Source organism: Catharus ustulatus, chromosome 10 (genome assembly GCF_009819885.2).
Source record: "Catharus ustulatus isolate bCatUst1 chromosome 10, bCatUst1.pri.v2, whole genome shotgun sequence".
In the NCBI taxonomy this organism is placed as follows: Eukaryota; Metazoa; Chordata; class Aves; order Passeriformes; family Turdidae; genus Catharus; species Catharus ustulatus.
In genome coordinates, this window is record NC_046230.1 from 5,072,740 (window position 1) to 5,095,250 (window position 22,511).

The 22,511-nt window shown below is 50.2% G+C and overlaps 2 protein-coding genes across 2 annotated transcripts; one reads left to right on the forward strand and one right to left on the reverse strand.

Moving 5' to 3' along the window:
- Positions 1 to 1,314: 1,314 nt before the first annotated feature.
- Positions 1,315 to 12,571, reverse strand: DNAJB11 (DnaJ heat shock protein family (Hsp40) member B11). The gene is made up of 10 exons (XM_033069223.2): positions 12,446 to 12,571; positions 12,051 to 12,207; positions 9,260 to 9,357; positions 8,246 to 8,378; positions 7,235 to 7,377; positions 6,714 to 6,796; positions 6,164 to 6,221; positions 5,557 to 5,668; positions 4,865 to 5,024; positions 1,315 to 1,707 (listed from the first exon to the last, which is right to left on the reverse strand). The coding sequence occupies exons 1-10, from the start codon at positions 12,511 to 12,513 to the stop codon at positions 1,643 to 1,645; spliced, it is 1,077 nt and encodes a 358-aa protein (XP_032925114.1). The 5' UTR covers positions 12,514 to 12,571; the 3' UTR covers positions 1,315 to 1,642.
- Positions 12,572 to 12,906: 335 nt separating this feature from the next.
- On the forward strand, positions 12,907 to 21,583 carry TBCCD1 (TBCC domain containing 1). The gene is made up of 7 exons (XM_033069226.1): positions 12,907 to 13,245; positions 13,346 to 13,495; positions 14,704 to 15,070; positions 15,996 to 16,182; positions 17,263 to 17,760; positions 20,343 to 20,518; positions 21,122 to 21,583. The coding sequence occupies exons 1-6, from the start codon at positions 12,907 to 12,909 to the stop codon at positions 20,470 to 20,472; spliced, it is 1,671 nt and encodes a 556-aa protein (XP_032925117.1). The 3' UTR covers positions 20,473 to 20,518; positions 21,122 to 21,583.
- Positions 21,584 to 22,511: the final 928 nt, after the last annotated feature.

Consider the following 22,511-nt stretch of genomic DNA (forward strand, 5'->3'; position numbering starts at 1 on the left):
GAACAGCCCCATGCCCAGGGATATGGGAAGGAATTTCCTTGAAATCTGAGGTTTCCTAGAAACTTGAACTAAGAGGGAGCACAGGCAGCACCTGGAAAAGACCGGGAATCATGGGCAGAGGAAGCAGCCTCACCTGGGGTTACAACTTCAAAAGCAGAGACCAAGGGTTTGGCACTACAGGTTTGTCTTAGCTGCTCCCCAAACCCCTGCAGTGCTCTGCCAAGGCAAATGTACATGATGATCCAACAGGAAATCTTCCCGGGGCTACTGCTTCCCCTGCGTCACTCCCGCTGGAGCTGCAGGGCTGGGCGGGACTTGCTGGAGCAGGGGCAGCATGGACACAGGGGCTGTGCCTACCTCCAGCTGCTTCCAGAGCTCCCAAGGAAAGAAAATGGAATAAACCAAAACCAAAACCACCTTGAGGCTGCATCTGTTGCTCCTCAGCACACACTTCCCTGGAGAAGCTGGAAGGATCCCACTTCACAGCCCCCAAGATCCCTGAAGGAACTGCAAGGAGTGTGGAGCCAGGTGGTGTTGGGCTCCTCTCCCAGGGAACAAGGGACAAGAGGAAATGGCCTCAAATTGCTCCTGGGGAGGTTTAGATTGGATGTGACAGAAAATTCCTTCCCTAAAAGGGTGGTGAAGCCCTGGCACAGCTGGCCAGGGCAGTGGTGGAATCCCCATCCCTGGAGGGGTTTAACAGATGTGTGGATGTGGCACTTGGGGACATGGGTAACCTCAGAGAGCTTTTCCAGCCTTACTGATTCCATGATTTGTGTTGCTGCCTGGCAAAGGGAAGCCCAGGTCTGTCCCAGAAACACATCACCAGGGAGGTTTTGCCATTCCAACTCCAACAAACACTTTATTCCCATCAGCCTCACCCGTCCTCACGGAGGACAGAGCCCAGGAGGGGAGGGAGCTTTTCCAGACTGGTTCCATGTGGGGGCAACAAGGGACAACCAAGGCCATGGGGAGCCATTCCCAAATTCCACCATGACCAAGGAGTCTGTGCTAAGCTGGTGCAACTTCAAATTTCAAACCAAGTGTTGACTCCTGGGACTTGGTAGTTAAGAGAGGCCCACAGGGGCCTTGAGAGACTTTTCCCAACCAATTGTGGGGCCTAACACAGCCCAGTGCACTCCCAACAGCACCAGTATTCCTGCCCCAAAACCAGACTCTGAACCAATACCACACTCAGGACTCAGAGGGGAAGGAGAGGAAGGGCTAGGATTTAAAATACCACCCCAAAACAACAGGAATTTGGAAGAAGTTTACGCAAAGGACGTAAAAAGCAGGAGCAGCTATGAAAATATGTTGAGATGGCCAAGAAAAGTCACATCAAAATATATTTAAAAACCAGAAATTCCAATCTGTGTGGAATTTAAAACTCCTTTCCCCCACCTATGTTTTCCTGCTCAAGGAATCTCTGTTGTTCCAGGACGTGGAACATGATAGGCAGCACCAGTTATGTCCTGAAAAAGTATTTCCCCAAACTCTGAGTACTTCCATAATTTACAAACCAAAGATGAGCTAAACCTCAGTCATTGCCCCCCTCCCTCTTCCCCCTTCTACAGTGGGCAGGAGAAAAGACCTCAAACAATTCTGACTTTGCATTTCCAGGGAAGTCCAATTTTTCCACACATCAATATCCCTGCAATCCATTGTAGACCTTCTGCACTGATCCTTGCTTCAACAGCTGCTTGAGACCTGCAAGGGAGAAGGGAGAGTGTCACACCCTGCAAGGGAGAAGGGAGATGTCCCACCCTGCAAGGGAGATGTCACACCCTGCAAGGGAAGGGAGATGTCACACACAGAGCACAGTAAAGATGTCAGGATGACTTTTCCAACTCTTCCCCGTTCCTGAAACCCCGTACACTAAACATGCCAAAGAACTGGCAGTTCAGGGATCTGCATTCTTATTCTTGGTATCAAATCCTTACCAAACAGGCTGAAAGAGTGAGTCAGCCCTTAAATCCATAATAACTCATGTCCTGGGGTCAGCATGACAGGGAAGGGCTGGCAGGTCTCCACTGCTGCTCAAAGGGCAAGTCCACAGGGAGCAGAGGAAGCAGAGTGGCAAGGGTAGATGTGTCACTGTTTTTCCAGAGATTACAGAGGGAGTCCCTCTGATTAACTCAGCCTGGTCACTCACAGTCCCTCAGGACACAGCTCAGATCAGCCCCAAAAACCACTGAGCCAAAAACAGGACCCATATCAGAGGGAAAATCCCAGCACTGTGGGTGACCTTCAAATAACTAGAAGAAGGACACTGAGGGATGGAGTGTGTCCAAGTAAGGGAATGGAGCTGGGGAAGGGGCTCAGCCTGGAGAAAAGGAGGCTCAGGGGGAACCTTCCGGCTCCCTGACAGGAGGGGACAGCTGGGGGGGTCAGGCTCTGCTCAGGGGAACAAGGGATAGGATGAGAGGAAATGGCCTCAAGTTGCTCCAGGGGAGGTTTAGATTGACTATCACTAATGAAACCAAGCAATTTACTTGTACAGGAGAAAATTCCAACCTTTCGGGCATGTAAATACTTCAGGAAATTCTGCTAAAATCAGTTTGTCTCCCTGCAACCCTTGTCCTGCTTGTCTATCCTTAAACCTCATTCTACTGTCCTTGAAAACCAGTGATGGGATACATAAGGGTCACAGTATCTGTGTTAAAATACTGGAAAACTGTCCTGATAATAGTAACTGGAAGCAGCATGTCTCTGCCAGGCAAGAACTTCTCATGTTCCTTCCCTGATGGCCAGAGATTCATGAACTCTTTTCAGGAACACCAGGACAAAGTGAACCCCTGTCCAGGAGCTGTCCATTATTAGAAACAGGTCATTCTCCAAGGCAAATTCACTTCCTCCTGTGCATCCAGAGGAGGCTCCAAGTCACTTCCTGGCTGGTAGGTGAAAGGATGTGGCTCCTGGATGTCTGGTTCTTAGAAAAAAAAGGCTGTAGACAGAGAAAGGTGTGCTCCAGGAACCCTGAAAATATTGGGATTAGCACTACCCCACACCTCATTTCCCAGCAGCTCCCACACCCCTGGCAGCTGCCTGCTGGCCTGAACACCCTCAATAGTGCACAGGATATTTCAACACATACCCGAGCTTTAATCAGGAATTTTAACCAGGAATCCTAACAATTGGTGCTACTGCATTTCAGGCACTGTTTACTGGAGCCTGAAGTCAATTCTTCCTTTGAAATGTTCCTGATATCAACAAGTGACAAGCTACAGCACAGAGGGAGAGGCAGCTCTGATCAATGCTGATCAAGTCCTGCTGCAGGAAAGAAGGGATATTATTTCTGTGACTCCAAAGCTCAGGGTGGTGCTCTCAGAACCAGAATATCTTCTGACAGCCCCAGGAGCTGAACATGTGGTCAGGAGATAAGAAATGAGGACCACTGCCAAGAATAAGGGAAAAAAGGGATGTTTTGAATTCTGAAGCCTACAGTTTTCCATTGAATGTGTACACTGAACTGCTGCCACACACAGGGGCAGACCTATTCCCTCATAAAAGTCCTGAAATCACGGATGTTTGGAGATACCCAGCACACAGAAAGGCATCTGACTGCCTAGCCAGTCACCTTCCCCTGGGAAATGTGGAATTGCTTTAGGAGGGACAGAAACACCCAAGGCCCTGTGCCTGAACACACCCATGCCAGTGCCATCATCTCTGCTCCAGGATATCCACAGAGGTGTGTGAGCAATTCTGTCAAAACCATGGAGGATTCTGTCACTGCTCCTTGCCCAGTGTCCTCTAAACTGCCAAGAGCAACAGCTGGAATAACTTGACATCTGTTTCAGAGCTGTTTTTGCCTGATGAAGCCTCTGGAAGAGCAGCAGAGCCTGGACTGAGACTTCACAGTGATGTGGTCATTGTGCCCTGCACAACACTTTTGGAACAAGAGGTGAGGCACAGGGATAAAACCACCAACAGGATCACTCTAAGCCCAGCTCAGAGGTACAGACCTCCCAGCCCAAACAACTGCAGGAAGAACTTTGGGACATCTGGAGCTGCAGCCACCAACTGGACTGCTCAGGGCAGCTGGCACAGGGTGGCCAAAGCAGCAGCTAGTGCCAAGGGTGGAATAAAACCCACCAAGGGCTTGGCTTCCCACTACAAACTTGAGGAGTCCGAGAAATCCACTAAAAGAAGTGAATCCACTTCAGAAGAAGCCCTGAAGAAGTTCTGGGGATGGGGATTTCCTGAAGAGCTGCACTAGTACATGCCAGGAATATCTTAGTCCTGTGGCAGAGAATGAGGCCCTTGACTCCTACTCTGATGTGGAGCAGCAGAACCACAGAGGCTACTGGAGCAAAGAATTCTCTCCTAGGAGTATAGGATTTAAGGATTTACCCTCCTGGCAATTCTGGATTCCTACATGGTTCATCAGGTTTCCATTTGAGCACTGAAGCTGAGCAGAAGATCTGTCCTAGAGGAAGAACAACTCCTCTCCTGATGCAGTGTGACATTCCTTACCCTCGGCAGCAGAGGGATTTCCATAAGAAAAACTACTGCAAGAAAGTAGCAGCAGGGGCAGGAAAACCCTTTGTGATCCCATTCCAGCCAAGGCAAAGCAGACAGAGGCTGAGCCCAGCAAAGCTGTGGGGTCAGACCGACGAGCAGCTCCAAAACAAAGCACCTGCAAACTTGCCAAGAGCTGCATTCCAGAAGCAGCACATCCCAACCTCAGCCACAAACCGCAGCAGCCAAGCTTCCTTGCTTCCAAGGGAAGTGGGAGTTAATCCCAGGCCCTCAGCCAACTGTGCTATGTTGGACAAGGGGCACAGACAGGACAGGACAGGACAGCCCCTCCTGACTGCTCCAGCCCCTGTGGAGCTGTGCCAGGTTCAGGGCTCTGGGCACGCACTTTCCCGCTGCTCAGCTGTCAGCTGCTCCTTGGGGAACTCCACATCGAAGGTGATGATGAGGGAGCCTTTGATGTTGTTGTTATCAAAGTTTGGAAGCCCTTCTCCCTTCTTCCACAGCTTGGCGCCGGGTTTTGTGGTTTTATCCCGCACGATGTGAACCTGGCAAGAAAAGGAATTTTACAACATTGTTAGTGGTACAGGAGAAGCATCCCAGGATCACTGAGGTTGGGAAAGACTTCCAAGGTCATTGAGTCCAAGCCATGATTGAGTCTGACCTTGTCAAACAGCACAGAGCACTGAGGGCCACATCCAGATGTTCCTCCAGGGATGGGGACTCCAAACCTCCCTGGGCAGTCCATGTTGTGTGTGTGCACCCCAATACTCCAACGCTCTTTCCAACCCACTGGAAAGATCCAGCTGGCATTGATTCCTTGCCAAAAGCAGTGATATCCTGTGGGTCCATGCAGTTTTACTGGACACATGCCAGAACTAACACCAGGCACTGCTGGGACAGCCTGAAAGCGAGGCACACACTGTGCACTCCTCTTAGAGAGCCCATTCTGGCTCCATGGGAATTGGCCTGGAATGCTCCAACAGGGGGAATACTGGAGATAACCAGACCCTGAGCAAGCCAACCCACAGCACAGAGCTGCAGGTGAATTTGGGATGCACACAACACTCTGGGGCTCACCTTGTGCCCATCCAAGTGGGCAATATCCATCTCAAAGCCCGTCAGTGCCTCGACCAGCGAGATTGTCACGTTTGTGTACAAGTCATCTCCTCTCCTTTCAAACACTGGGTGCCTGTGGAAATAAGAGCCATTGAACTTTACTCCTTCCCCATAGGGGAAACATGTCTTTGAGCTTCTGTCCTTCTATTTAGGAGTTTGAAGAAATCACAAATAGGAGGGGAAGTGAGAAATTAATCAAATTTAGCCTCTTTTTCCTGTCTAAGATATGCACTAATAAGTGTATTTTCTATTTCTAGGGCACTGAGTGGTGAGGTGTGGCAAGAAATCCTGACTCACACAGCAATTTTCTTAATAGTGCATTTCCTTACAATAATCAGATTGTGTGCTAGGAAAAGGAGATATCTTCTGAATCACACATGGTGAATTCAAGCCAAAAAAAATAGGATACTTTGATAATGCCACTTTTAACAGCATCAAGTCCAGCTCCTCCAGCACCACAAGAGCTGTGCTGAGTGCCAGGCCTGCACCTGCTCTGCTGAAGGGCAATCTCCATCTGGCCAAGCAAGAGCCTAACTTAAGAGTTAAGAGCCTAACTTAAGAGACTTACTTAAGAACTTTTATTCGGAAGCGCAAATCTCCTGGCTCCCCATCCACGTGGGGCTCGCCTGTGGGGGAGAAAGAAAAGTTTTGCTTAAAGGAAATAGTTAGGAAAGAGTAGACAGACAAGCAGGATGTTACAGGCTTGCAGCTCACAAGTCAAAGGGAAAAGAAAGCAACTAATTGATTTTTAGATGAGTGAAATTCTGCTTAAAGAGCTTAGGGTTTTCTAAGAATTGCAAGGTCACACCTCTGCTTTTCTGAAGACCTGTCTGCATGTTCATTATGTCCTTTAGTCACTGAAGGGAACAGGGGATCCCTTATGGGTTGAAGCCTGGAACAGATGCTCCTGCTCAGGTGTTACACAACTCAGATTTAGAGCTGGTTTTGTGCATGTGCCCACTCCCAGCTGAGGGAGTGGAACTGTGTTATCCAGACTTAGGAACACACTCCTGGATTCCAGCACATGGACACAGCATTTCCAACCACATGGGGGCTGGGCACTGCCAGTGCCAGGGAAGGACTGGAGAGGAGCAGCTCAGAGCTGAGCACACACTCACCTTCCCCAATGAAGGGATACTCCATGCCATCCCTCACCCCTGGCTCTATCTCCACTTCCAGCGTCCGCTCCTCATTCACCAGCCTGAAAACGGGAAGAGCAACCCAGCACTCAGTCCTCAACTTTATTTATTCCAACTTCATCTCAACTTCTAATTGTGTCACTGGGGTAAGGGGAACAGCCCCACAAGCTCACACAAGCTGAAAGCTCCCAAATACACAGTCAGCACCAGGGTGTGTGACCACAGCATGGCATTCCATATCCAGCTGTTCCCAGCGGCGCTTCCCGTTCAGATTTAGCAGTGTGACTGTGCAAGGCTGGAAGAGGAAACTGGGGAGCTCTACATCCAACAGATGTAAGAATCAGAAATGAGAACCCCGTGTTAAGGCTTCCCAAAGTCCCCAGCTCTTCCAGGGAATACAGGCGCGTCCCCCCACCTAGTGGTGGCTTTTGGAATAAACATCCCTACATAAAATCACAAATTGTATCATTCTGTGGAGCAGGAAAAAGCATCAAACTCACTTGACGTTGGGACATTCATCACAAACAACTTCCTGAGTCATCTGGAAGCGCCCAGGCCCCAGCTGGGTGGTTCTCATCTCCTGCCTGCAGTTGCATTTCCGTTTGCCAGGTGCCTGTCTTGCCACTGGCTTGTTCCTGACAACCTGCAGGGAAGAGGGAGAGGTTGATGCCAGCGTTCCTGGGTCTCCACAAGGGTCTGCATTTCTCTGAACAGAGAATGGTTTGGGTTGGAAGGGACCTCAAAGATCACAGTGGTGCTGCCACAGTAGCTCCAAATGTGGCCTCAGCAAAACACTGACAAGTTCTCACCTTGTGATCACACATTAAACACCAGAAAATCTCTCTCTGACATCACTATTGCCACTCTCTTTCCTTTTCCACACTTCTCCACACAGGAAAAGTAACACCAGGATGGAAAACCCCACACTTTGGTTATGACACTTCCTTGCCCCACACAACAGGGAAATTATCTGGAGTTCCCCCAACAGCCACAACACAAAACCAACCAATGGAAAACCAACGTGGAGGGACTGTCAGCACCAGAGATGGAGCTTAGTTAAAAGAAGATACTAATTTTCCACGTGCTCCTCTCAGTTATATAATCTGGAAACTTGCAGTGACATGTTTGGCCACAGGAGACTGAAAAATCCTCAACACAGTTTTGCAGGAATTGCAAACTGAATTTGAAGCTTATGAACAGCCCCTCAAATATCCCTAAATTCTACACAGGCACCATTTATACCTCTTCCAGCTGGGCTGCTGCACTAATCAAGCTGAGCTGGTGACTGACAGGAAAGAAATCAGTATTATCACACTTCATGGAGACACTGCCAATGCAAAAGGTGAAAAAATGTGTGGTTTCTTCAGTAAAGTACAGGAAACAGCACCACAACATTCTCCACTGCCAGACACAGAAAAGGAGCATCTACTTCAGCTCTGATTTTTGGGAGAAGACATGCTGAGCTCTGGTAACCTGGGAACACCTGGAAACACTGAGACAAGTAAACTTACTTCTACAAAGTTTCCAGAATACACCTCCTCCAGTGTGACCTCCAGGTCCACGATGATGTCACTTCCTCGGGGAATATTCCTGTCTTGCTGCCGTGGGTTTCCTCCAAACATGAATCCAAAGTCCCCAAAGAAGCTGGAGTTAAGCACATTGATTAGGTCAGGAAGGAACTCTGGGTAAATGCTTCTGCTCCACTAAAAAACATCCTCCTCCCAGTCCTAAAGCTCCAGAGTAAACCCAGGAACCTCTTTTTGCTCCTGCAGAACACAACTAAAGCCTTCAAACAAAGCAGCGACTTTGGAAGAGTTTTCTGCACTAAAGAAAACAAAATTTGGAGCAGAACACTCAAAATCTGACCTCTCCACACTGTACTGCTGCTCAGCTGCCACCACCAGAAGGTGTAAACTCTGAGTAGCACTGCAAGTCACTGCCAGCAGGTTGGTTTTCAGTAGCTTGAGCACAAGAGGGATGAGGAAAACTCCTGCATATTGTCCCTCAGAACAGAGCAGAGCAGCACTGCAAGTCCTCAGCCAGGATTACAGCAGCTGAGTGACTTCTGGAATTACTTCTGGAAATTTATCCAAAGGGGCAGAAAATCAGGTTCTGCCCAAACAATGTGCAAGTGCTCCAAATTCTACAGGTGCTGTGCAAACAACCACAGCATTGCTTTGCAGAAAGAAAAGTGTCCCCAAAGTGATGTGTGACAACAGGTTAAACCCCAGTCACACACAGATAAGCTGAGAAAGTTTCCACATGTTTGAAGCAGGTGCTGCACCTGAAAAATCACCCAGAGTGACCATGTGGGAAGTCTCTACTGGTTCCTGCTTGCAGCAAGGAGTGGGGCACACCAAAACTGGAAACTGCATGTGGGATACCCCCTGTACATTTATTTCTTCCAATTTCCACTCACACATCAGAGACCCTGGCCAGGTAAAAACCCCATCAAAGGGGTGCTTGAGCATCACAGAATCAGAGCAGCAGCTGTGGGATAGCCCAAAGGGGTTAAACCTCCTTACTGGGAGAAGATGTCTCCGTGGGAGCTCTGGTGCCCATCCTTCAGGCCCTCCTCTCCATAGGCATCGTACTGCTTCCTCTTCTCCTCGTCTGACAGCACCTGGAAAAGGCAGGGATGTGGGAAAAGCTTTCACCTGGAGCTGAGGGGAGGTGCTGGACAAGGCTCTGAGGGCCCCGAGCACTTCTCACTGGGGACACTACAGGAGCTGTGCTGGCTGGGAAAGTTAAGCCCATAATAAGAATATTTCGTCAGGAGCAACCTGGAAAATGCGAACATTGAGTTTATCTTAAAAAAAGAATCAGAAGGAATCACTCAAATCCTACAAAGTAGGACATGCTGAGATAAATAATCACATACCACCATCCCTGTGTCTCAGCCATGACTTTTAAGCATGGATTGTATTTCCTAGGTTTTGATCTTTGCTCTTTCCTGTCTCAGAGATCCAGAAGTCTCTGGTCCCACTTAGTCTTCCTTGCCCTTCCTCCCCCATTGATCATATTTGGAAAGGCCAGAGTTGGCAGGTTGGCTTTCAGAAGGCTGTACAGGAGTGGGAACAGATGGAGAAGCAACTCAACAGGTGGAGAAGCAGCTAAAAGACAAAAACCAGCTGGATTTGGGGTGTGTGGAGAAGCTGTGGCTGCCCCATCCCTGGAAGTGTTCAAGGCCAGGTTGGACAGGGCTTGGGAGCAACCTGGGATAGTGGGAGGCGTCCCTGCCCATGGCAGGGGATGGGACTGGATGGGCTTTAAGATCCCTCCCAACTCAAACCATCCTGAGATTCTGCAGAATTATAACCACTGTAAAATAAAAACAGGGAAAAATTCAGCGGTGACTTCACTACTTTCACCCAGCAGGTAAAGATTCAGTTCTCCCTTTGTCACTTGAGATTCCCATGGAAACTCCTCCCAAATCCTTCCTGAGACTCATGACTCTTTGTAGAAGAGTCTCAGCTCCCTCTCCTGGGATCAGCTCCTTCCTAGATCAAACAGCTGAATTCAGACTTGCAGCTCCAGGCTGGAATCACTGAGCAATGAAAGAGCAAAAAATGAAGAGACTGAGAAGGTTCATTAACCTACTTTCCCCTCCATTTTTTAGGAAAGCTTTGCCATTATCAGCTACCCAGACCCTGAGCAGCAGGTGCTGTTAACAGAGGCATTATGGTGAGGAAAATTCTGGTTTATAAGGGACACCCAATTCTGGCTCCATTTTGCCCAAAATCAACTCCCTGTATCCCTCAGCTAATTCAGCAGAAGGATTTCCAAGCTGTCCTGGCTAAATACAGATAAAGACCTTGCAGGGAGGGCACAAAAAGCTTCCTCCAAACCTCACACACATCAATATTGGATTTCTGATTTGATTTTACAAACATTTTTTCACTCAGCTTTTAAATAGAAAGAATAATCTGAACTGCTTGCAAACATTTAAATAAACTGGAACTCGAGGAAGAGGCAGGGAAAATCTTTGCCAGCAGAAAGTGCCAACAAGATCCCAGCTCACAGAGCCAGCACCAAACTCACAGCTCCACATGCATCAATCCTGAGGTGCTGCAAATGATGTGGAGATTACTTTTATCCACAAAAAAAATCTTTCTATTCATTTTCGCCGTGATAATTTAGCCAGTTTATTTAAGTCTGAACTAAAAAGGGGCCCCAGCTCAGAGATAAAACTAAAGTGAATGGTTTTCTTTCTCACCACAGAGCTGTTCTCTCACTTCCTCATTTGAGAAATATTTGCATACCTGAAGAGCACCAGGGATGGAAACAGAAACTACAAATCCTTTCCCCTGCAGCTGGATTTTTCCCAAATGACCTCAACCTCCCACCCAAAGAGCAAGTCACTGCTGGGAGTTTTTGCTAATGGAATTTTTCATCACCATCTTCCTCTGGGTCCCTGTGCTGCACAGGGGGGAGCAGGAGCAGATGGAGTCCAAGGAGGATAAAAAGGACAGAAAACAAGGAGGACACAGCCTGCATGCCATCACATGTATGTACAGCCAGGGAAAGCAAGGTTTGACTTCAGACCTTTGGGCAATGCAATAATCTATATTTGATTTATTTAATGCACTGTGCTATTAGGGTGAGGGATCATTTGCATACCACAACATCATCATGGAATAACAGGAATCCTCCTGTGACCCACAACTGTTTTTTCTCAGTTAATGTCCTCTAAACCCCAGCCCAGTACCTTTCACTTCCCATCAGCTCACACTAATCCCAGCCAGGCCCTACACACACTATGAGCTGCTACACCTCCACTTTTCCCTTGAGGAACTGGCAATAGATTCCAAAGAACTTTAAGCTGGTGCCTTGGCTTCCTCCTGGCTGGGAGAGCTGAGGTGTTGGATTATCCTCCGGCAGGAGCAGCTCTCCAAGCAACCTGGATCTTTGTTTTTCATTTGGGAGAGTATCTGGAACTGGATGTATTAACAGGAGGAGGATGGAATTTGGTGTAGTAACAGGGAGAGGAAGGAAGGAATTTGATGTGGAAGGGATGAAATAAGATCATCCCTTCCAACCTAAACTATCCTGGGATTCTGTGACAACAAAAGGTGTAGGACAGAAATCAATATATAACAGGAGGAAGATGGAATTTCACATGGTCACAGAGAAAGGGTGGATTCCAGCTGCACCCTGTGGAAGAACCTTAACATCCCCTACAAACCTCCTCTGCCATCCCCTGAATGCCACAGGATGAACCCTCAATGTCTCAGTGTCCAAGCTCCAGCCCGATTCACCACGAGCCCCATCCACCCCTCCCAGCCCGGGGAGGCCATTCCCGCCTCCCGGCCTCACCTCGTAGGCAGCGCCCAGGTCCTGGAACTTCTCCTGCGCCCGAGGGTCGTCGGGGTTCCTGTCGGGATGGAGCTGCAGCGCCAGTTTGCGATAGGCCTTCTTGATGTCCTTGATGGAGGCGCCGCGGGACACCCCCAGGATCTTGTAGAAATCTCTCCTGCCGTGGGGGGTGAGAGGAGGTGAGGGAGGAGCGAGGGGAACGGGGACAGGGTGAAGGAGAATGGGGATGGGAGGGAGACGGGAAGGGAGAGAGGTGAGGGGAAACAGGAGAGAGGAAAGCGATGAGGGGAAGGGAGCGGGGTCCCGTCAGCGCCGCGGCCGCGACCCTGAGTGGGGGGAAGGCCCGGTGCTGAGGCGGAACCCCCCGGGCCATGGGCGCGGCCCCGCGCACTCACCCCGCGGCGGCCTCCCCGCAGAGGCACAGCAGGAGGAGGCAGAGGCGGCCGATCCAGGCGGGGGCCATGGCGGGCCCGGCCCTGCCGGCTGAGGGGGAGCGGCGGGAGCGGCGCGTCCGAGCAGCTCCGCAGCGCCCCGGCCCCGGCGGCGGCCGCCAGCCAATGGGAGCTCGGGGTGTTCCCCGCCAGCCAATCCGAGCGCGCCGCCGTGCGCCACCAGCCAATGGGCTGCTCACACTTCACCGCCGCCGGCCAATCGCCTGCCGGAGCGTCGCCGCCGGGAGCTCCGGCCACGCCCCGCCATCCCCCCGGGGTTACTTCCTCCCGAACAGCCAATCAGCGAGCACGTTTCTTTTTCCCGCCCCCGCGCTGGCGGTGGCAGCCAATGGGCAGCGGCTCCTGGGAGGAGGGCAGGGCCGTCTCTATGGTGCCCGCGGCGGAACCCGGAAGTGGCCGCGGCGATGGCGGCGGCGGGGCCGGTGCGGCTGTGGGTGCGCACGGAGCCGTTCCTGGTGGGAGCGCTCCCGGCCCCGCCGCCCGCCCGCCTCACCCCGCACTACCTTCGCAAGACGGCCGCCTACGCCCGCGCGCGGGCGGACCAGGGCTGCTTCCCGCGGCTGCGCTGGCCCTGTTGGCGGCACATCGCCTGCGGGAAGCTGCAGCTGAGCCGCGAGATCGCCTGGCTCTACTTCGAGCTCTTCCGCGGCCTCCTCGGGCCCGCCCCGCCGCTCCGCCTGCGCTGGGCCGAGGCTGCGGCGGCCTGCGCCAACGCCGAGGAGCTGGAGCGGGAGCGGAGCAAGGCAAGAGCCCGGGCCGGCCTAAGGCAGGGGGAGCCCCGAGCCCGCCCGAGGCGGGGCCCGGCCCAGCCTGACTCTTCTCTGTCTCTCCCGTGCTCTCCAGCTCTCCGTGGACACTCTGCAGTTCCTGCTCTTCCTGTACGTGCAGCAGCTCCACAAGGTTTCCCTGCGGCGGTCTCTGCTCGGGGACGAGTGGCCCAGCCCCCGGACCAAGTCTCCCAGCCTGCCTGGGAAATCGGCCGGCGACAATAAGGTACTCGTGGGGTCCCCGCGGGCAGGAGCCTCTTCACTCTGCGGGACTGCCTTCAGGGGGCTTGGAAAGGGGCTGGTTTGTTCCTGCGAGGGTTTCACCTCTAGCAAAGTGTGAGCAATCGTCCGGCTGCAGAATTCCAATAAACGAGGTGAAGTTGTTATGATCTCTTCAGTTTATCAAAAGTTTTTTTTCTAGTTTTCTGTGAGACTTTTGTGTAGTCCAAAGCCGACTGAATATTCCCTAAGAATCTTGGCAAGTCTCTTTTTAAGAAGAGCATTTTTTGCTTTATTAGTCAAGCAGGAAGCTCTCCTCGTGCTCATGAGGCAATGTGAATTTTGGATCCCAGGGGGTTCCCGGGCATCACCTTCTGTTTCTGAGAGGGGAGTTGGTTGTTCAGCTGTAGATCAACCACGTGGAAAAGCTGTTTCCTTTTGAAATACTGCCGGGTGTTTAGGAAGGAGTGAGTTGGATGTGCCCCGTGGGCAGCTCTGTGTGGGAGAATGGATTACAATTTGTAACCCTATGTCAGGCCATGCAAACCTCTGGAATTCTGGCCAAGATGCTGTGAGTAGGATGAGCTGGTGAAATGTAGCTTGGGGCAAACTGGAATCATTAAAAATAGGAGCTGGGTAACTTTATCCTGGAATATTGAACAAAAGTGGTGAGGACAAAGTGTAATCACAGCTGTGTGTTCATTCAGCAAAACTTGGCTGTATGAAGCTCTGCCAGAATTCCATTCTCCTGTTTTTTTTTGGTGCTGGAGCCCTTTAGAATTTGGAATAAGGATTCTTTCAGAGGGTTTGGTTTATTGGTGCACTGGCTGTGGAGAAATGACCTTCTGCTTTTTATCCTGGAAGGCAGCACAGAATCCTGGCTGCAGGGATTTTCCATTGGAGCAGCTCCAAGACCTTGAGTGTCAGCTATTGATTTGTTTCCTCCCTTTAAATGCCAGCAGCAGCAGCCTGGATTTGTGTAGGACTGTAGGAGAGCCTAGTGCTGCTGTCTAGAAAGAAATACTTGGTACTTGAATTGGAATGAAATTTTTGTTTTGAGTTTTTGGGGAGCAGGTGTCTTTCCTATGAGACAGCAGAGCAGCAGGAGTGAGCAGGACTGTGTCTGACTGGGTTTCCTTCTTCTAGAATGATTCTAAGCAAGGATTTGTATATATTAGAGAACTCACCCCATTGCATCTTTTCCTGCCCCTCCAGAACTGGAACGACCAGGAGCACCTTGCCTTTGTTCAGAGCCACCTCTTGGATATGCTGGAGCTGCTGCTGGAGCCAGAGCAGCTCTCAGCCTCTTCCCATTCCAGCTGCAGCAGCCTGGTGTCCTTTGAAGCCGTGTGTGCTCTCAGCTTCCTGCTCGAGGGCACCGTCAGCAATTCGGGCACTGTGCGGCCCCTCCACGAGCTGGCCCTCAGGCAGCCCTGCCATGGCCTCAATGGATATTCCAAGGTGGCCAGAGCCTTCTCCCTGCCCAAGCTGGAGAGCTGGCTGCGTTCCTCCCTCACCCCTAATCCCTTGGGAATGACTGTCTGCCTCAAGGCTGGGAAGAAGCTGGCGTGGGCACAGCAAGGTGGGAAAAACTGCTGGGAAGTTGTTCTTAGGAAGGCAGAAATGTGGGGGAAATGTGGGGACAGTGGGGGGACATGGAAGAAATGGAAGGCAGAAATACAGGGAAAATGGGAGTATGTGAGCAAAATAGGAATACATAGAAATATACAGATATATTGCAAGTAGGAGTATGGAAAAATAGAAGCAGGAGCATGCAGAAATAAATAGAAGTACAAAACCAGAGAAATGGGAAAATAGCAATAGAGAAAATGAAAAATACAGAAATGAATCTAGAAATGCAGAAAAATAGTTATAGGTAAATAGTATAAATAAAATTTAGGGAAAAACAAACCCAGCAATGGGAACTTGGCTTCTGTTGCTCACCAGGGATCTGGCAGTGGGGCGAGACCTGGTCTAGGTTTCCTTGTCTCCAATCCAGCCCCTGTCCTTCAGGGACATGACAGTGCAGCAAAGGCACTTTCCCCCTTAGGATAAGGAATTTAACTCAATGTTTTGTTTCCCTGACTGCAGGATCCCAAGAGGGCCAGTGGGTTAGGGAAGATGGGAAGGGCTTAAGGGTTGTGTCCTAGAGGGAACATTTCTCTTTTAAAAAGGTGCAATGCCTGCTTAAAACTTGCCCTCAGGATTTCCTGCTGAGCTGAATCTTGTGTTCAGGAACAGGCTTGTAAAACTGGAGATTCTTTGCTTGGGGCTGGCTGGAGCTTGTGGGAGGCTCTGACTGCTCCTAAGTAATCTTGAAGTGGTTTTGATCCTTCAGTATCTCTCAGTTTCTGAAATTCCTGGTGCCCTCGTGCTGCTGACCTGCCCAGGAGACATCTCAAGGATGGTGGTTCTGATGTGGGAAGTACCATCCCTTAAGCTTTGGGGCTGATGATTTTCCTGAGGGATTGCTGGACCCAGAGCTTTTTGTGGGCTTTGTTTTGCAGTGGAAGGAACGACCAGGAAAGCCAAGATTGCCTGCAGTGCCCGGGTGGTGCCAGAGGTGGCTCCCATGGTGATCATGAGCCATGTGTACAGACAGACCCTGGCCAAGAGCTCAGACACTCTGGTGGGGGCTCACATCAGAATCCATCGCTGCAATGAGTCCTTCATTTACCTCCTGTCCCCTCTGCGGTGAGTTTGGGCTCTCCTGGGACACAGCTGGGCTAGCCATGAGTGTGTCCTAGGGGCCAGGAGGTCAATGGGATCCTGGGGGGCATTAGGAAGAGCATTCCCAGTAGGTCAGAGACTGATCCTGCCCCTCTGCTCAGCCCTGTGAGGCACAGCTGGGGTGCTGTGTTCAGTCTGGGTTCCTCAGGAGGAACAAGGAGCTCCTGAGAGGGCCCAGTGGATCGTACAGAGATGATGAAGGGACTGAAGCAGCTCCCTGATAAGGAAAGGCTGAGGGAGCTGGGCCTGGTTAGTCTGGAGAAGACCAGACTGAGAGGGGATGCCATCACTCCATACAGAGATCTCCAGGGGTGCCAGAGGGTGGTGCCAGTGACAGGATAAGGAGCAATGGCTATATACTAAAACACAAATTTCACCTCAACATGAGGAAGAACTTCCTTCCATTGAGGGTGGCAGAGCACTGCAGCAGCTGCCCAGGGAGGACATGGAATCTCCTTCTCTGGAGACAATCCAAACTTATCTGGACACAGTCCTGTGTCACCTGCTGCAGCTGACCCTGCCTTGGACTAGATGGAGGTTCCTTCCTGTTGCAGTTATATCAAGACAGACTGGACTAACACCATCATCAGTCCTGTATTAGAAACTTCTCATGCCTTCTTTCAGTGGACTTCTCTCAGGCAACTCTGACTCCTTTCCTCACAGGCAGCTCCACACAACTCTGACTCCTTCTCTCCTCTCTGCAGGTTTCCTTCTGCATGACTGGCTAACCCAAACCTGTCCCTTACCTGGCTGCCTAACCCTGTCTGCTCCTCACACAGCATCTTCTTACTTTGTCTGTCCTTGCATGACCTGATGTCCCTTACCTCCTCACAGCCAGCAGACTCTGAGTCTCCAACTACAACTAACTTTCAGCCTGCTGACCCACTCTTTTATAACACCATCCTCACTGGGCAGGCAAGGCTGTCTCCACTTGTCTGCAATCAGAACAGCTGTAATGCATTGAGGAAAATTGCCTTCTGCACTATCCTTACAAACCATCATCCCACACCTTCCAGCCCTAATGATTCTGTATTTCTTTGGCAGATCTGTGACCATTGAGAAGTGCAGGAACAGCACCTTTGTCCTGGGCCCTGTGGAGACATCAGTCCACGTGCAGAGCTGTGACAACATCAAGGTCATCGTGGTTTGCCATCGCTTGTCCCTTTCGTCCACCACCGGCTGCACTTTCCACACGCTCACACCCACACAGCCCCTCATCCTCTCAGGGAACCAGGCAGTCAGCTTTGCCCCTTTCCACACCCATTACCCCACGCTGGAAGATCACATGGCTCAGGTGGGCTTGGCCACTCTGCCAAACTACTGGGACAGCCCCATGCTGGTGTGCAAGGACAGCGGTGACACGAGCGTCTTCCGCCTCCTGCCCCCCTCAGACTTCTACACCTTTGTGATTCCCTTCAAGATGGAAGGAGACACCACAGAGACCCCAGGGGGCCTTCCCCAGGAGTACCAGGAGGTGCTGAGCCAGCGGCAGCAGAAGGTGCAGATGTGGCAGCGCATGGTGAAGGAGGCAGGGCTGAGCAGGTGAGTGCTCCCCGGGAAGGGCACATGGACAGAGGGTTCTTGGATGGGGTTCCACAGAAATCCTTGAAGGATGGGCTGGGTTGTGTGAGCCATGTCTTGCAGGCCAGTCCTAGAGCATTAGTAATTAGCAATTCTGGGATTTTGCTTGGTGAGGTGGGAAGAGTAATGCTCACAGGCATAGCTCAGAGATGTAGAATCCCAAAATGCTTTGGGTTGGAAGGAACCTTAAAGCTCATCCTGTTCCACCTTCTGCTATGGAGCACTCTCCACTATCCCAGGCTGCTCCAGGCCCTGTCCAATGTGGCCTTGAACAGTTCAGGGATTGGGCAGCCTGTTCCAGGGCCTCACCTCCCTCACAGGGGAGAATTTCTTCCCAATATCTCACCTAACTCTGCCCTCTGGCAGTGGGAAACCATTCCCCATTGTCCTGTCCCTCCATCCCTTGTCCCAAGTGCCTCTCCAGCTCTCTTGGAGCCCCTTTAGACACTGAAAGGGGCTCTGAGGTCTCTCTGGAGCCTTCTCTTCTCCAAGTGACCACCCCCAGCTCTCCCAGCCTGCCTCCAGAGCACAGGGCTTCACATGGAATCCTCTGCCCAGCTTCCCTGGCAGAATGGGGATAAAACCCCATTTCAAACATCTCTTGTTCTCCCAGGGCTGCTGCTTCCCACCACAGTTTTGGGAAGGTGTTTGGCCTGTCAGAACCTCCCTGTGAAAGAATTGTGAGGAAATAGGGATGATGTGCTTAGATTTGCCATCATCTGCTGCAGTCACAGGAGGCAAGAGCTTGCTGCTTGTTCCATAAAAGGGGGGAAACTCTGGCAACTTTAGCAGCTTGTTGAAAAGAAACTGGGCAGCTGACAGTGGAAAATATCTGTTGTCTCCTGCAGGCAGGGAAACAAGGAGGTAGACAAGTAGGAAGCTTAGAGCAAACAGGATATCAGGCTTGTAGAAAGAAAAAAGCTGCTGTGCTCAAGCGGGGAGGTGAAAGAGAGTGTTAGAAATAAGAAGACATCTTTCAAGAAGTTGAAGTTGTCTGATTGAGGAAAGTGGGGCAAAAAAAGAATGTAAATCCTGCCAGGCTGAAAGTAAAACCACCATAAGACGGGACCAAGGAGACAGCTTGAGGAACAACTTGCAAAAGCATAAAATCCTGTTTATTCATTTTCTGAGCGTATCAGACAGAAAGTCTTTCAGGGTCAGTAGCAGATCAAGGTAGAGAAAAAGCTCTTGGAGAAGATAAATCCACAAGGGAAGAAAGAAGTGGCTGCCTTTGTGTTCAGTGGGGAGGAATTTAGGTTAGTTTGTGTCCCAGAACCCTGCTTTGCTCTTTGGGGAATGGCTCAAATGGAAGAAAACACACAGACAGCAGCCTTAACTTGAAAAAAGGATGTGGATACATGGAGGGTCTGAGGGTGATGGGACAAAACTAAATAGAATGGCCTGAACTGGAAGGGACCTTAAAAACCCAACCAGATTCCACCCCCTGCCATGGGCAGAGACACCTTCCACTAGCCCAGGTTGCTCCAAGCCCTGTCCAACCTGGCCTTGGACACTTCAGGGATCCAGGGGCAGCCACAGCTTCTCTGGGCAATCTGTGACAGGGCCTCACCATCCTCACAGGGAAGAATTCCTTCCCAGTATCCCATCTGACCCTCTCTGGCAGTTTGAAGCCATCTCTCCATGTTTCTTGTAGCTCCTTCAGGCACTGGAAGGCCACAGTGATTTCACCTCAAAGCTTCTCTTCTCCAGGCTGAACAATTCCAAGTCTCTCAGCCTTTCCTTAGAGGAGGGGTGCTCCATCCCTCTGATCACCTTTGTGCTCTCTTCTGGAGCTGGTTTCCTCCTTTTCCAGTACAGAGTGGGGTCAGCACATCAAATTAGGAATGGCTTCAAAGCAAACCCACATAAAATCACCACAATATTGGAAAATGTTCATGTTTCATTGGTGTTCAGAAATGAATTGTGTAAACTCCTTGAAAAAGTCCCTCAGGAGCTACTCAACACCCATGCCACCTTTGGCTTAAGAAATTCCAGATATGAGCTGATCCCAGAGGGCTGGGATGCTGTTCTGGAGATGCTTTTGGGCATCTGATCAGTGCCAGTTAGCCTGAGCTGAGTGACCCACCCTGTTACTGCTGAGCTTGCCAAAAACCCCCCAAAAGTTCCTAATGAGCAGCAGGAATGATGTGAGGTGTGTTTATAGGTGCATTTTTTCCCTGATCTCCATCCTCTCTGGTGCTGTCAGAACAGAATTTCATGTCCTCAGTGCTTAAGCACTGGTTGCTAATTTTAGTTTCCTCCCTTTTCAGTTTTTGAGTTTCCCTGAGGGGAAAGAGGAGGCAGCCCTGGAGCAGGGGTTGTGGTGGTGGGATGGGGAATTTTGTGTGACTTCTCCAACTCCTCCAGGTTCTGCCTTTGGGGTTCATTATCATCACATTCACTTAGTAAAAACCTTTTCTAGTTGTCTCTGCAAGGTTCAGGAACCAAGCCTGGCTCTTCCTGATACATCTGGAGGCTTGTTTGGATAGTACTGTAAATAAATGTGATTTTTCCATATTTCCCTGCTGATGTTTCTGTTTCAGGGATCAGAGGAAGCAGTTCCAGACAGTGGTAGAAAATAAATTCTATGAGTGGCTGGTTCAGACAGGGAACAGGCAGCAGCTGGACAGCCTGGTCCCTCCTGCCACGGGCTCCAAGCAGGCAGCAGGATAACATTCCTGGCCAGGACAACATTCCTGGGCAGCAGGAGGAAAGGGAGGTGAGTAAAAGGCCTCCTTTTCTTCCTTCTTCTCTCCCCCTCAAGAATTGTCCCATGTTTGTGTGCACAGCCAAGGCAGAGGTAGGAAAAGCAGTGAATGTTCTCTCAAGAGCCTGGAATTTGGGTTTAGTTCTTACTTGCCTGTCAAAACCCATTTTTCAGCTGAAATCTGTGTCCTCAGCACTGCCTTGTTGTCAGGTTTGATTTGTTGGAGGCATCTGTAAGGCAGATGGGCATATTGCACATAATGTGGCATAAAACTGATTGGAATAGCTGCTCCTTCAAGGAAACTCTGAGTATTGATGTCTACCCATCTCACTTTTTACTAAAGAGAGTTCAGTGAGATTTTGGGTCATTCTTTCAATGAGACTTTGGGTCAGTCTTACAATGAGACTTTGGGTCATTCTTACAATGAGACTTTGGATAATTCCCACTCTTCCCAAGCAGAAGTGGTTTAGGACCTGGAGACCTGCACTTACTGTGTTCTTCTGCCCTGGCATGTTTCAAACCATTAGAAAATTGTTTTATTTTTGATTTAGCCTTTGAACTCCTTTTTCTTTGCTGGTATTAGAAATAAAATTGTCTCCTTTTATTTTGTTCCAGAGCTCTGGGAACAGGCAGTGATGCACTCATGAAGATTTTGTGGCCATCCCACTGGATCCAACACCCAGCCCTGGTGTGGATTGGACTACCCAGCTTCTGTAGGATTCCTGAGCACTGCTGCCTTCCCAGGAATGTGTTGCAGCCATCCTGTTGGTGTCTGAGAGGTGCCTGGCATTGGGGGAAGATGAAGAGTCCCTTGTTGCAGAGCTGTCACCACAATTAGTGTCCAGCACACCAAGTTCCCTGGGACAAAGCTGGATGCAGGCCTGGGCATCACCTGCATCCTCATGGTACAAACCAGTGGTGCTGTTTTTATAAATGTGAAAAAGAAATGTTTCAGTTTTTTATTAATGAAATCCAACAGGGCTTTTTTAATATGAAGATAGCACTTTTTGAAGATTAATTTTTGTATATAGTTGCATTGTTTTGACAAATGTCAATAAACCAGATTTGTTGGATAAACCTGGCACGTGTCTTGGGGAAGGGGTTTTACCTGAAGAGTTGGTCTTAGAGGGACACAACATCTCTTATCTTAACGAAATGTGAAGCTGTCAGGGAGAGAAACTGCCTATTTATGAGGAAAGTGGGGCAAAAAAAAGAATGTAAGTCCTGCCAAGCTGAAAGTAAAACTCCTGTAAACTTCAGCCATGGAGCTGAAGGTTTTGAAGGCTGGCACGAGGTTTTGGTACAAGCCCTATTCCTATCTCTCATAATTTTCATAAAGATTATCAGCTTGAATAAGCACCATTCTCATGTGCTGGTGGGATGTGTTTTGGGGACATGTGCTCATAGCTGAGCACCTAAATAAGCTTGGAAAATAGGCAAAGGCATTGCATGGGTGAGTGGAGGCAGCAGCTGGTGGTGCCCAGGGAAGAGTCATCCAAGCTGAGAGTGAGGGGAAGGCACCATGCTCTGGAGGCTGCACAGCCTCAGAATTCCCCTGAAGGTCTCCCTTGGCTCCTGGGCAGGCAGGTGAGGTGAGTTTGTTATATTTATTCTATTTATGTGAGTTTATTGTATTTAACCAACCTCACAGCTTTGAGCTGTGAACCTGCTGGTAGGACCCAGCTTGTGCTTGGACTGTGATCTTCAGGAATTAAAATCTAAATCAATCCAAGTGGCCTCAGTGAGAGCAACAGCTCTGGGTGATTCAAGGCTCCTAAAATGGGAAGAGGAGCAGCTGCTGAGTGCGTGTGCCCCGGGCTCTCCCATCTGCCTGCATTTACAGAGCTGCTGTTGCGAGAGTGCTTGTCCTGACAGATTTGAAAGAGGGGCTGCGTGTTTCGGGCGCTGCTGTGCCAAATTCGTGTCCCTTTGTCTCACTAAGCCTTTGGGCTGGGGCACTGAATAGCTGCAGAGGTGGTTTTTCATAATGCACTGGCGGGGGGGT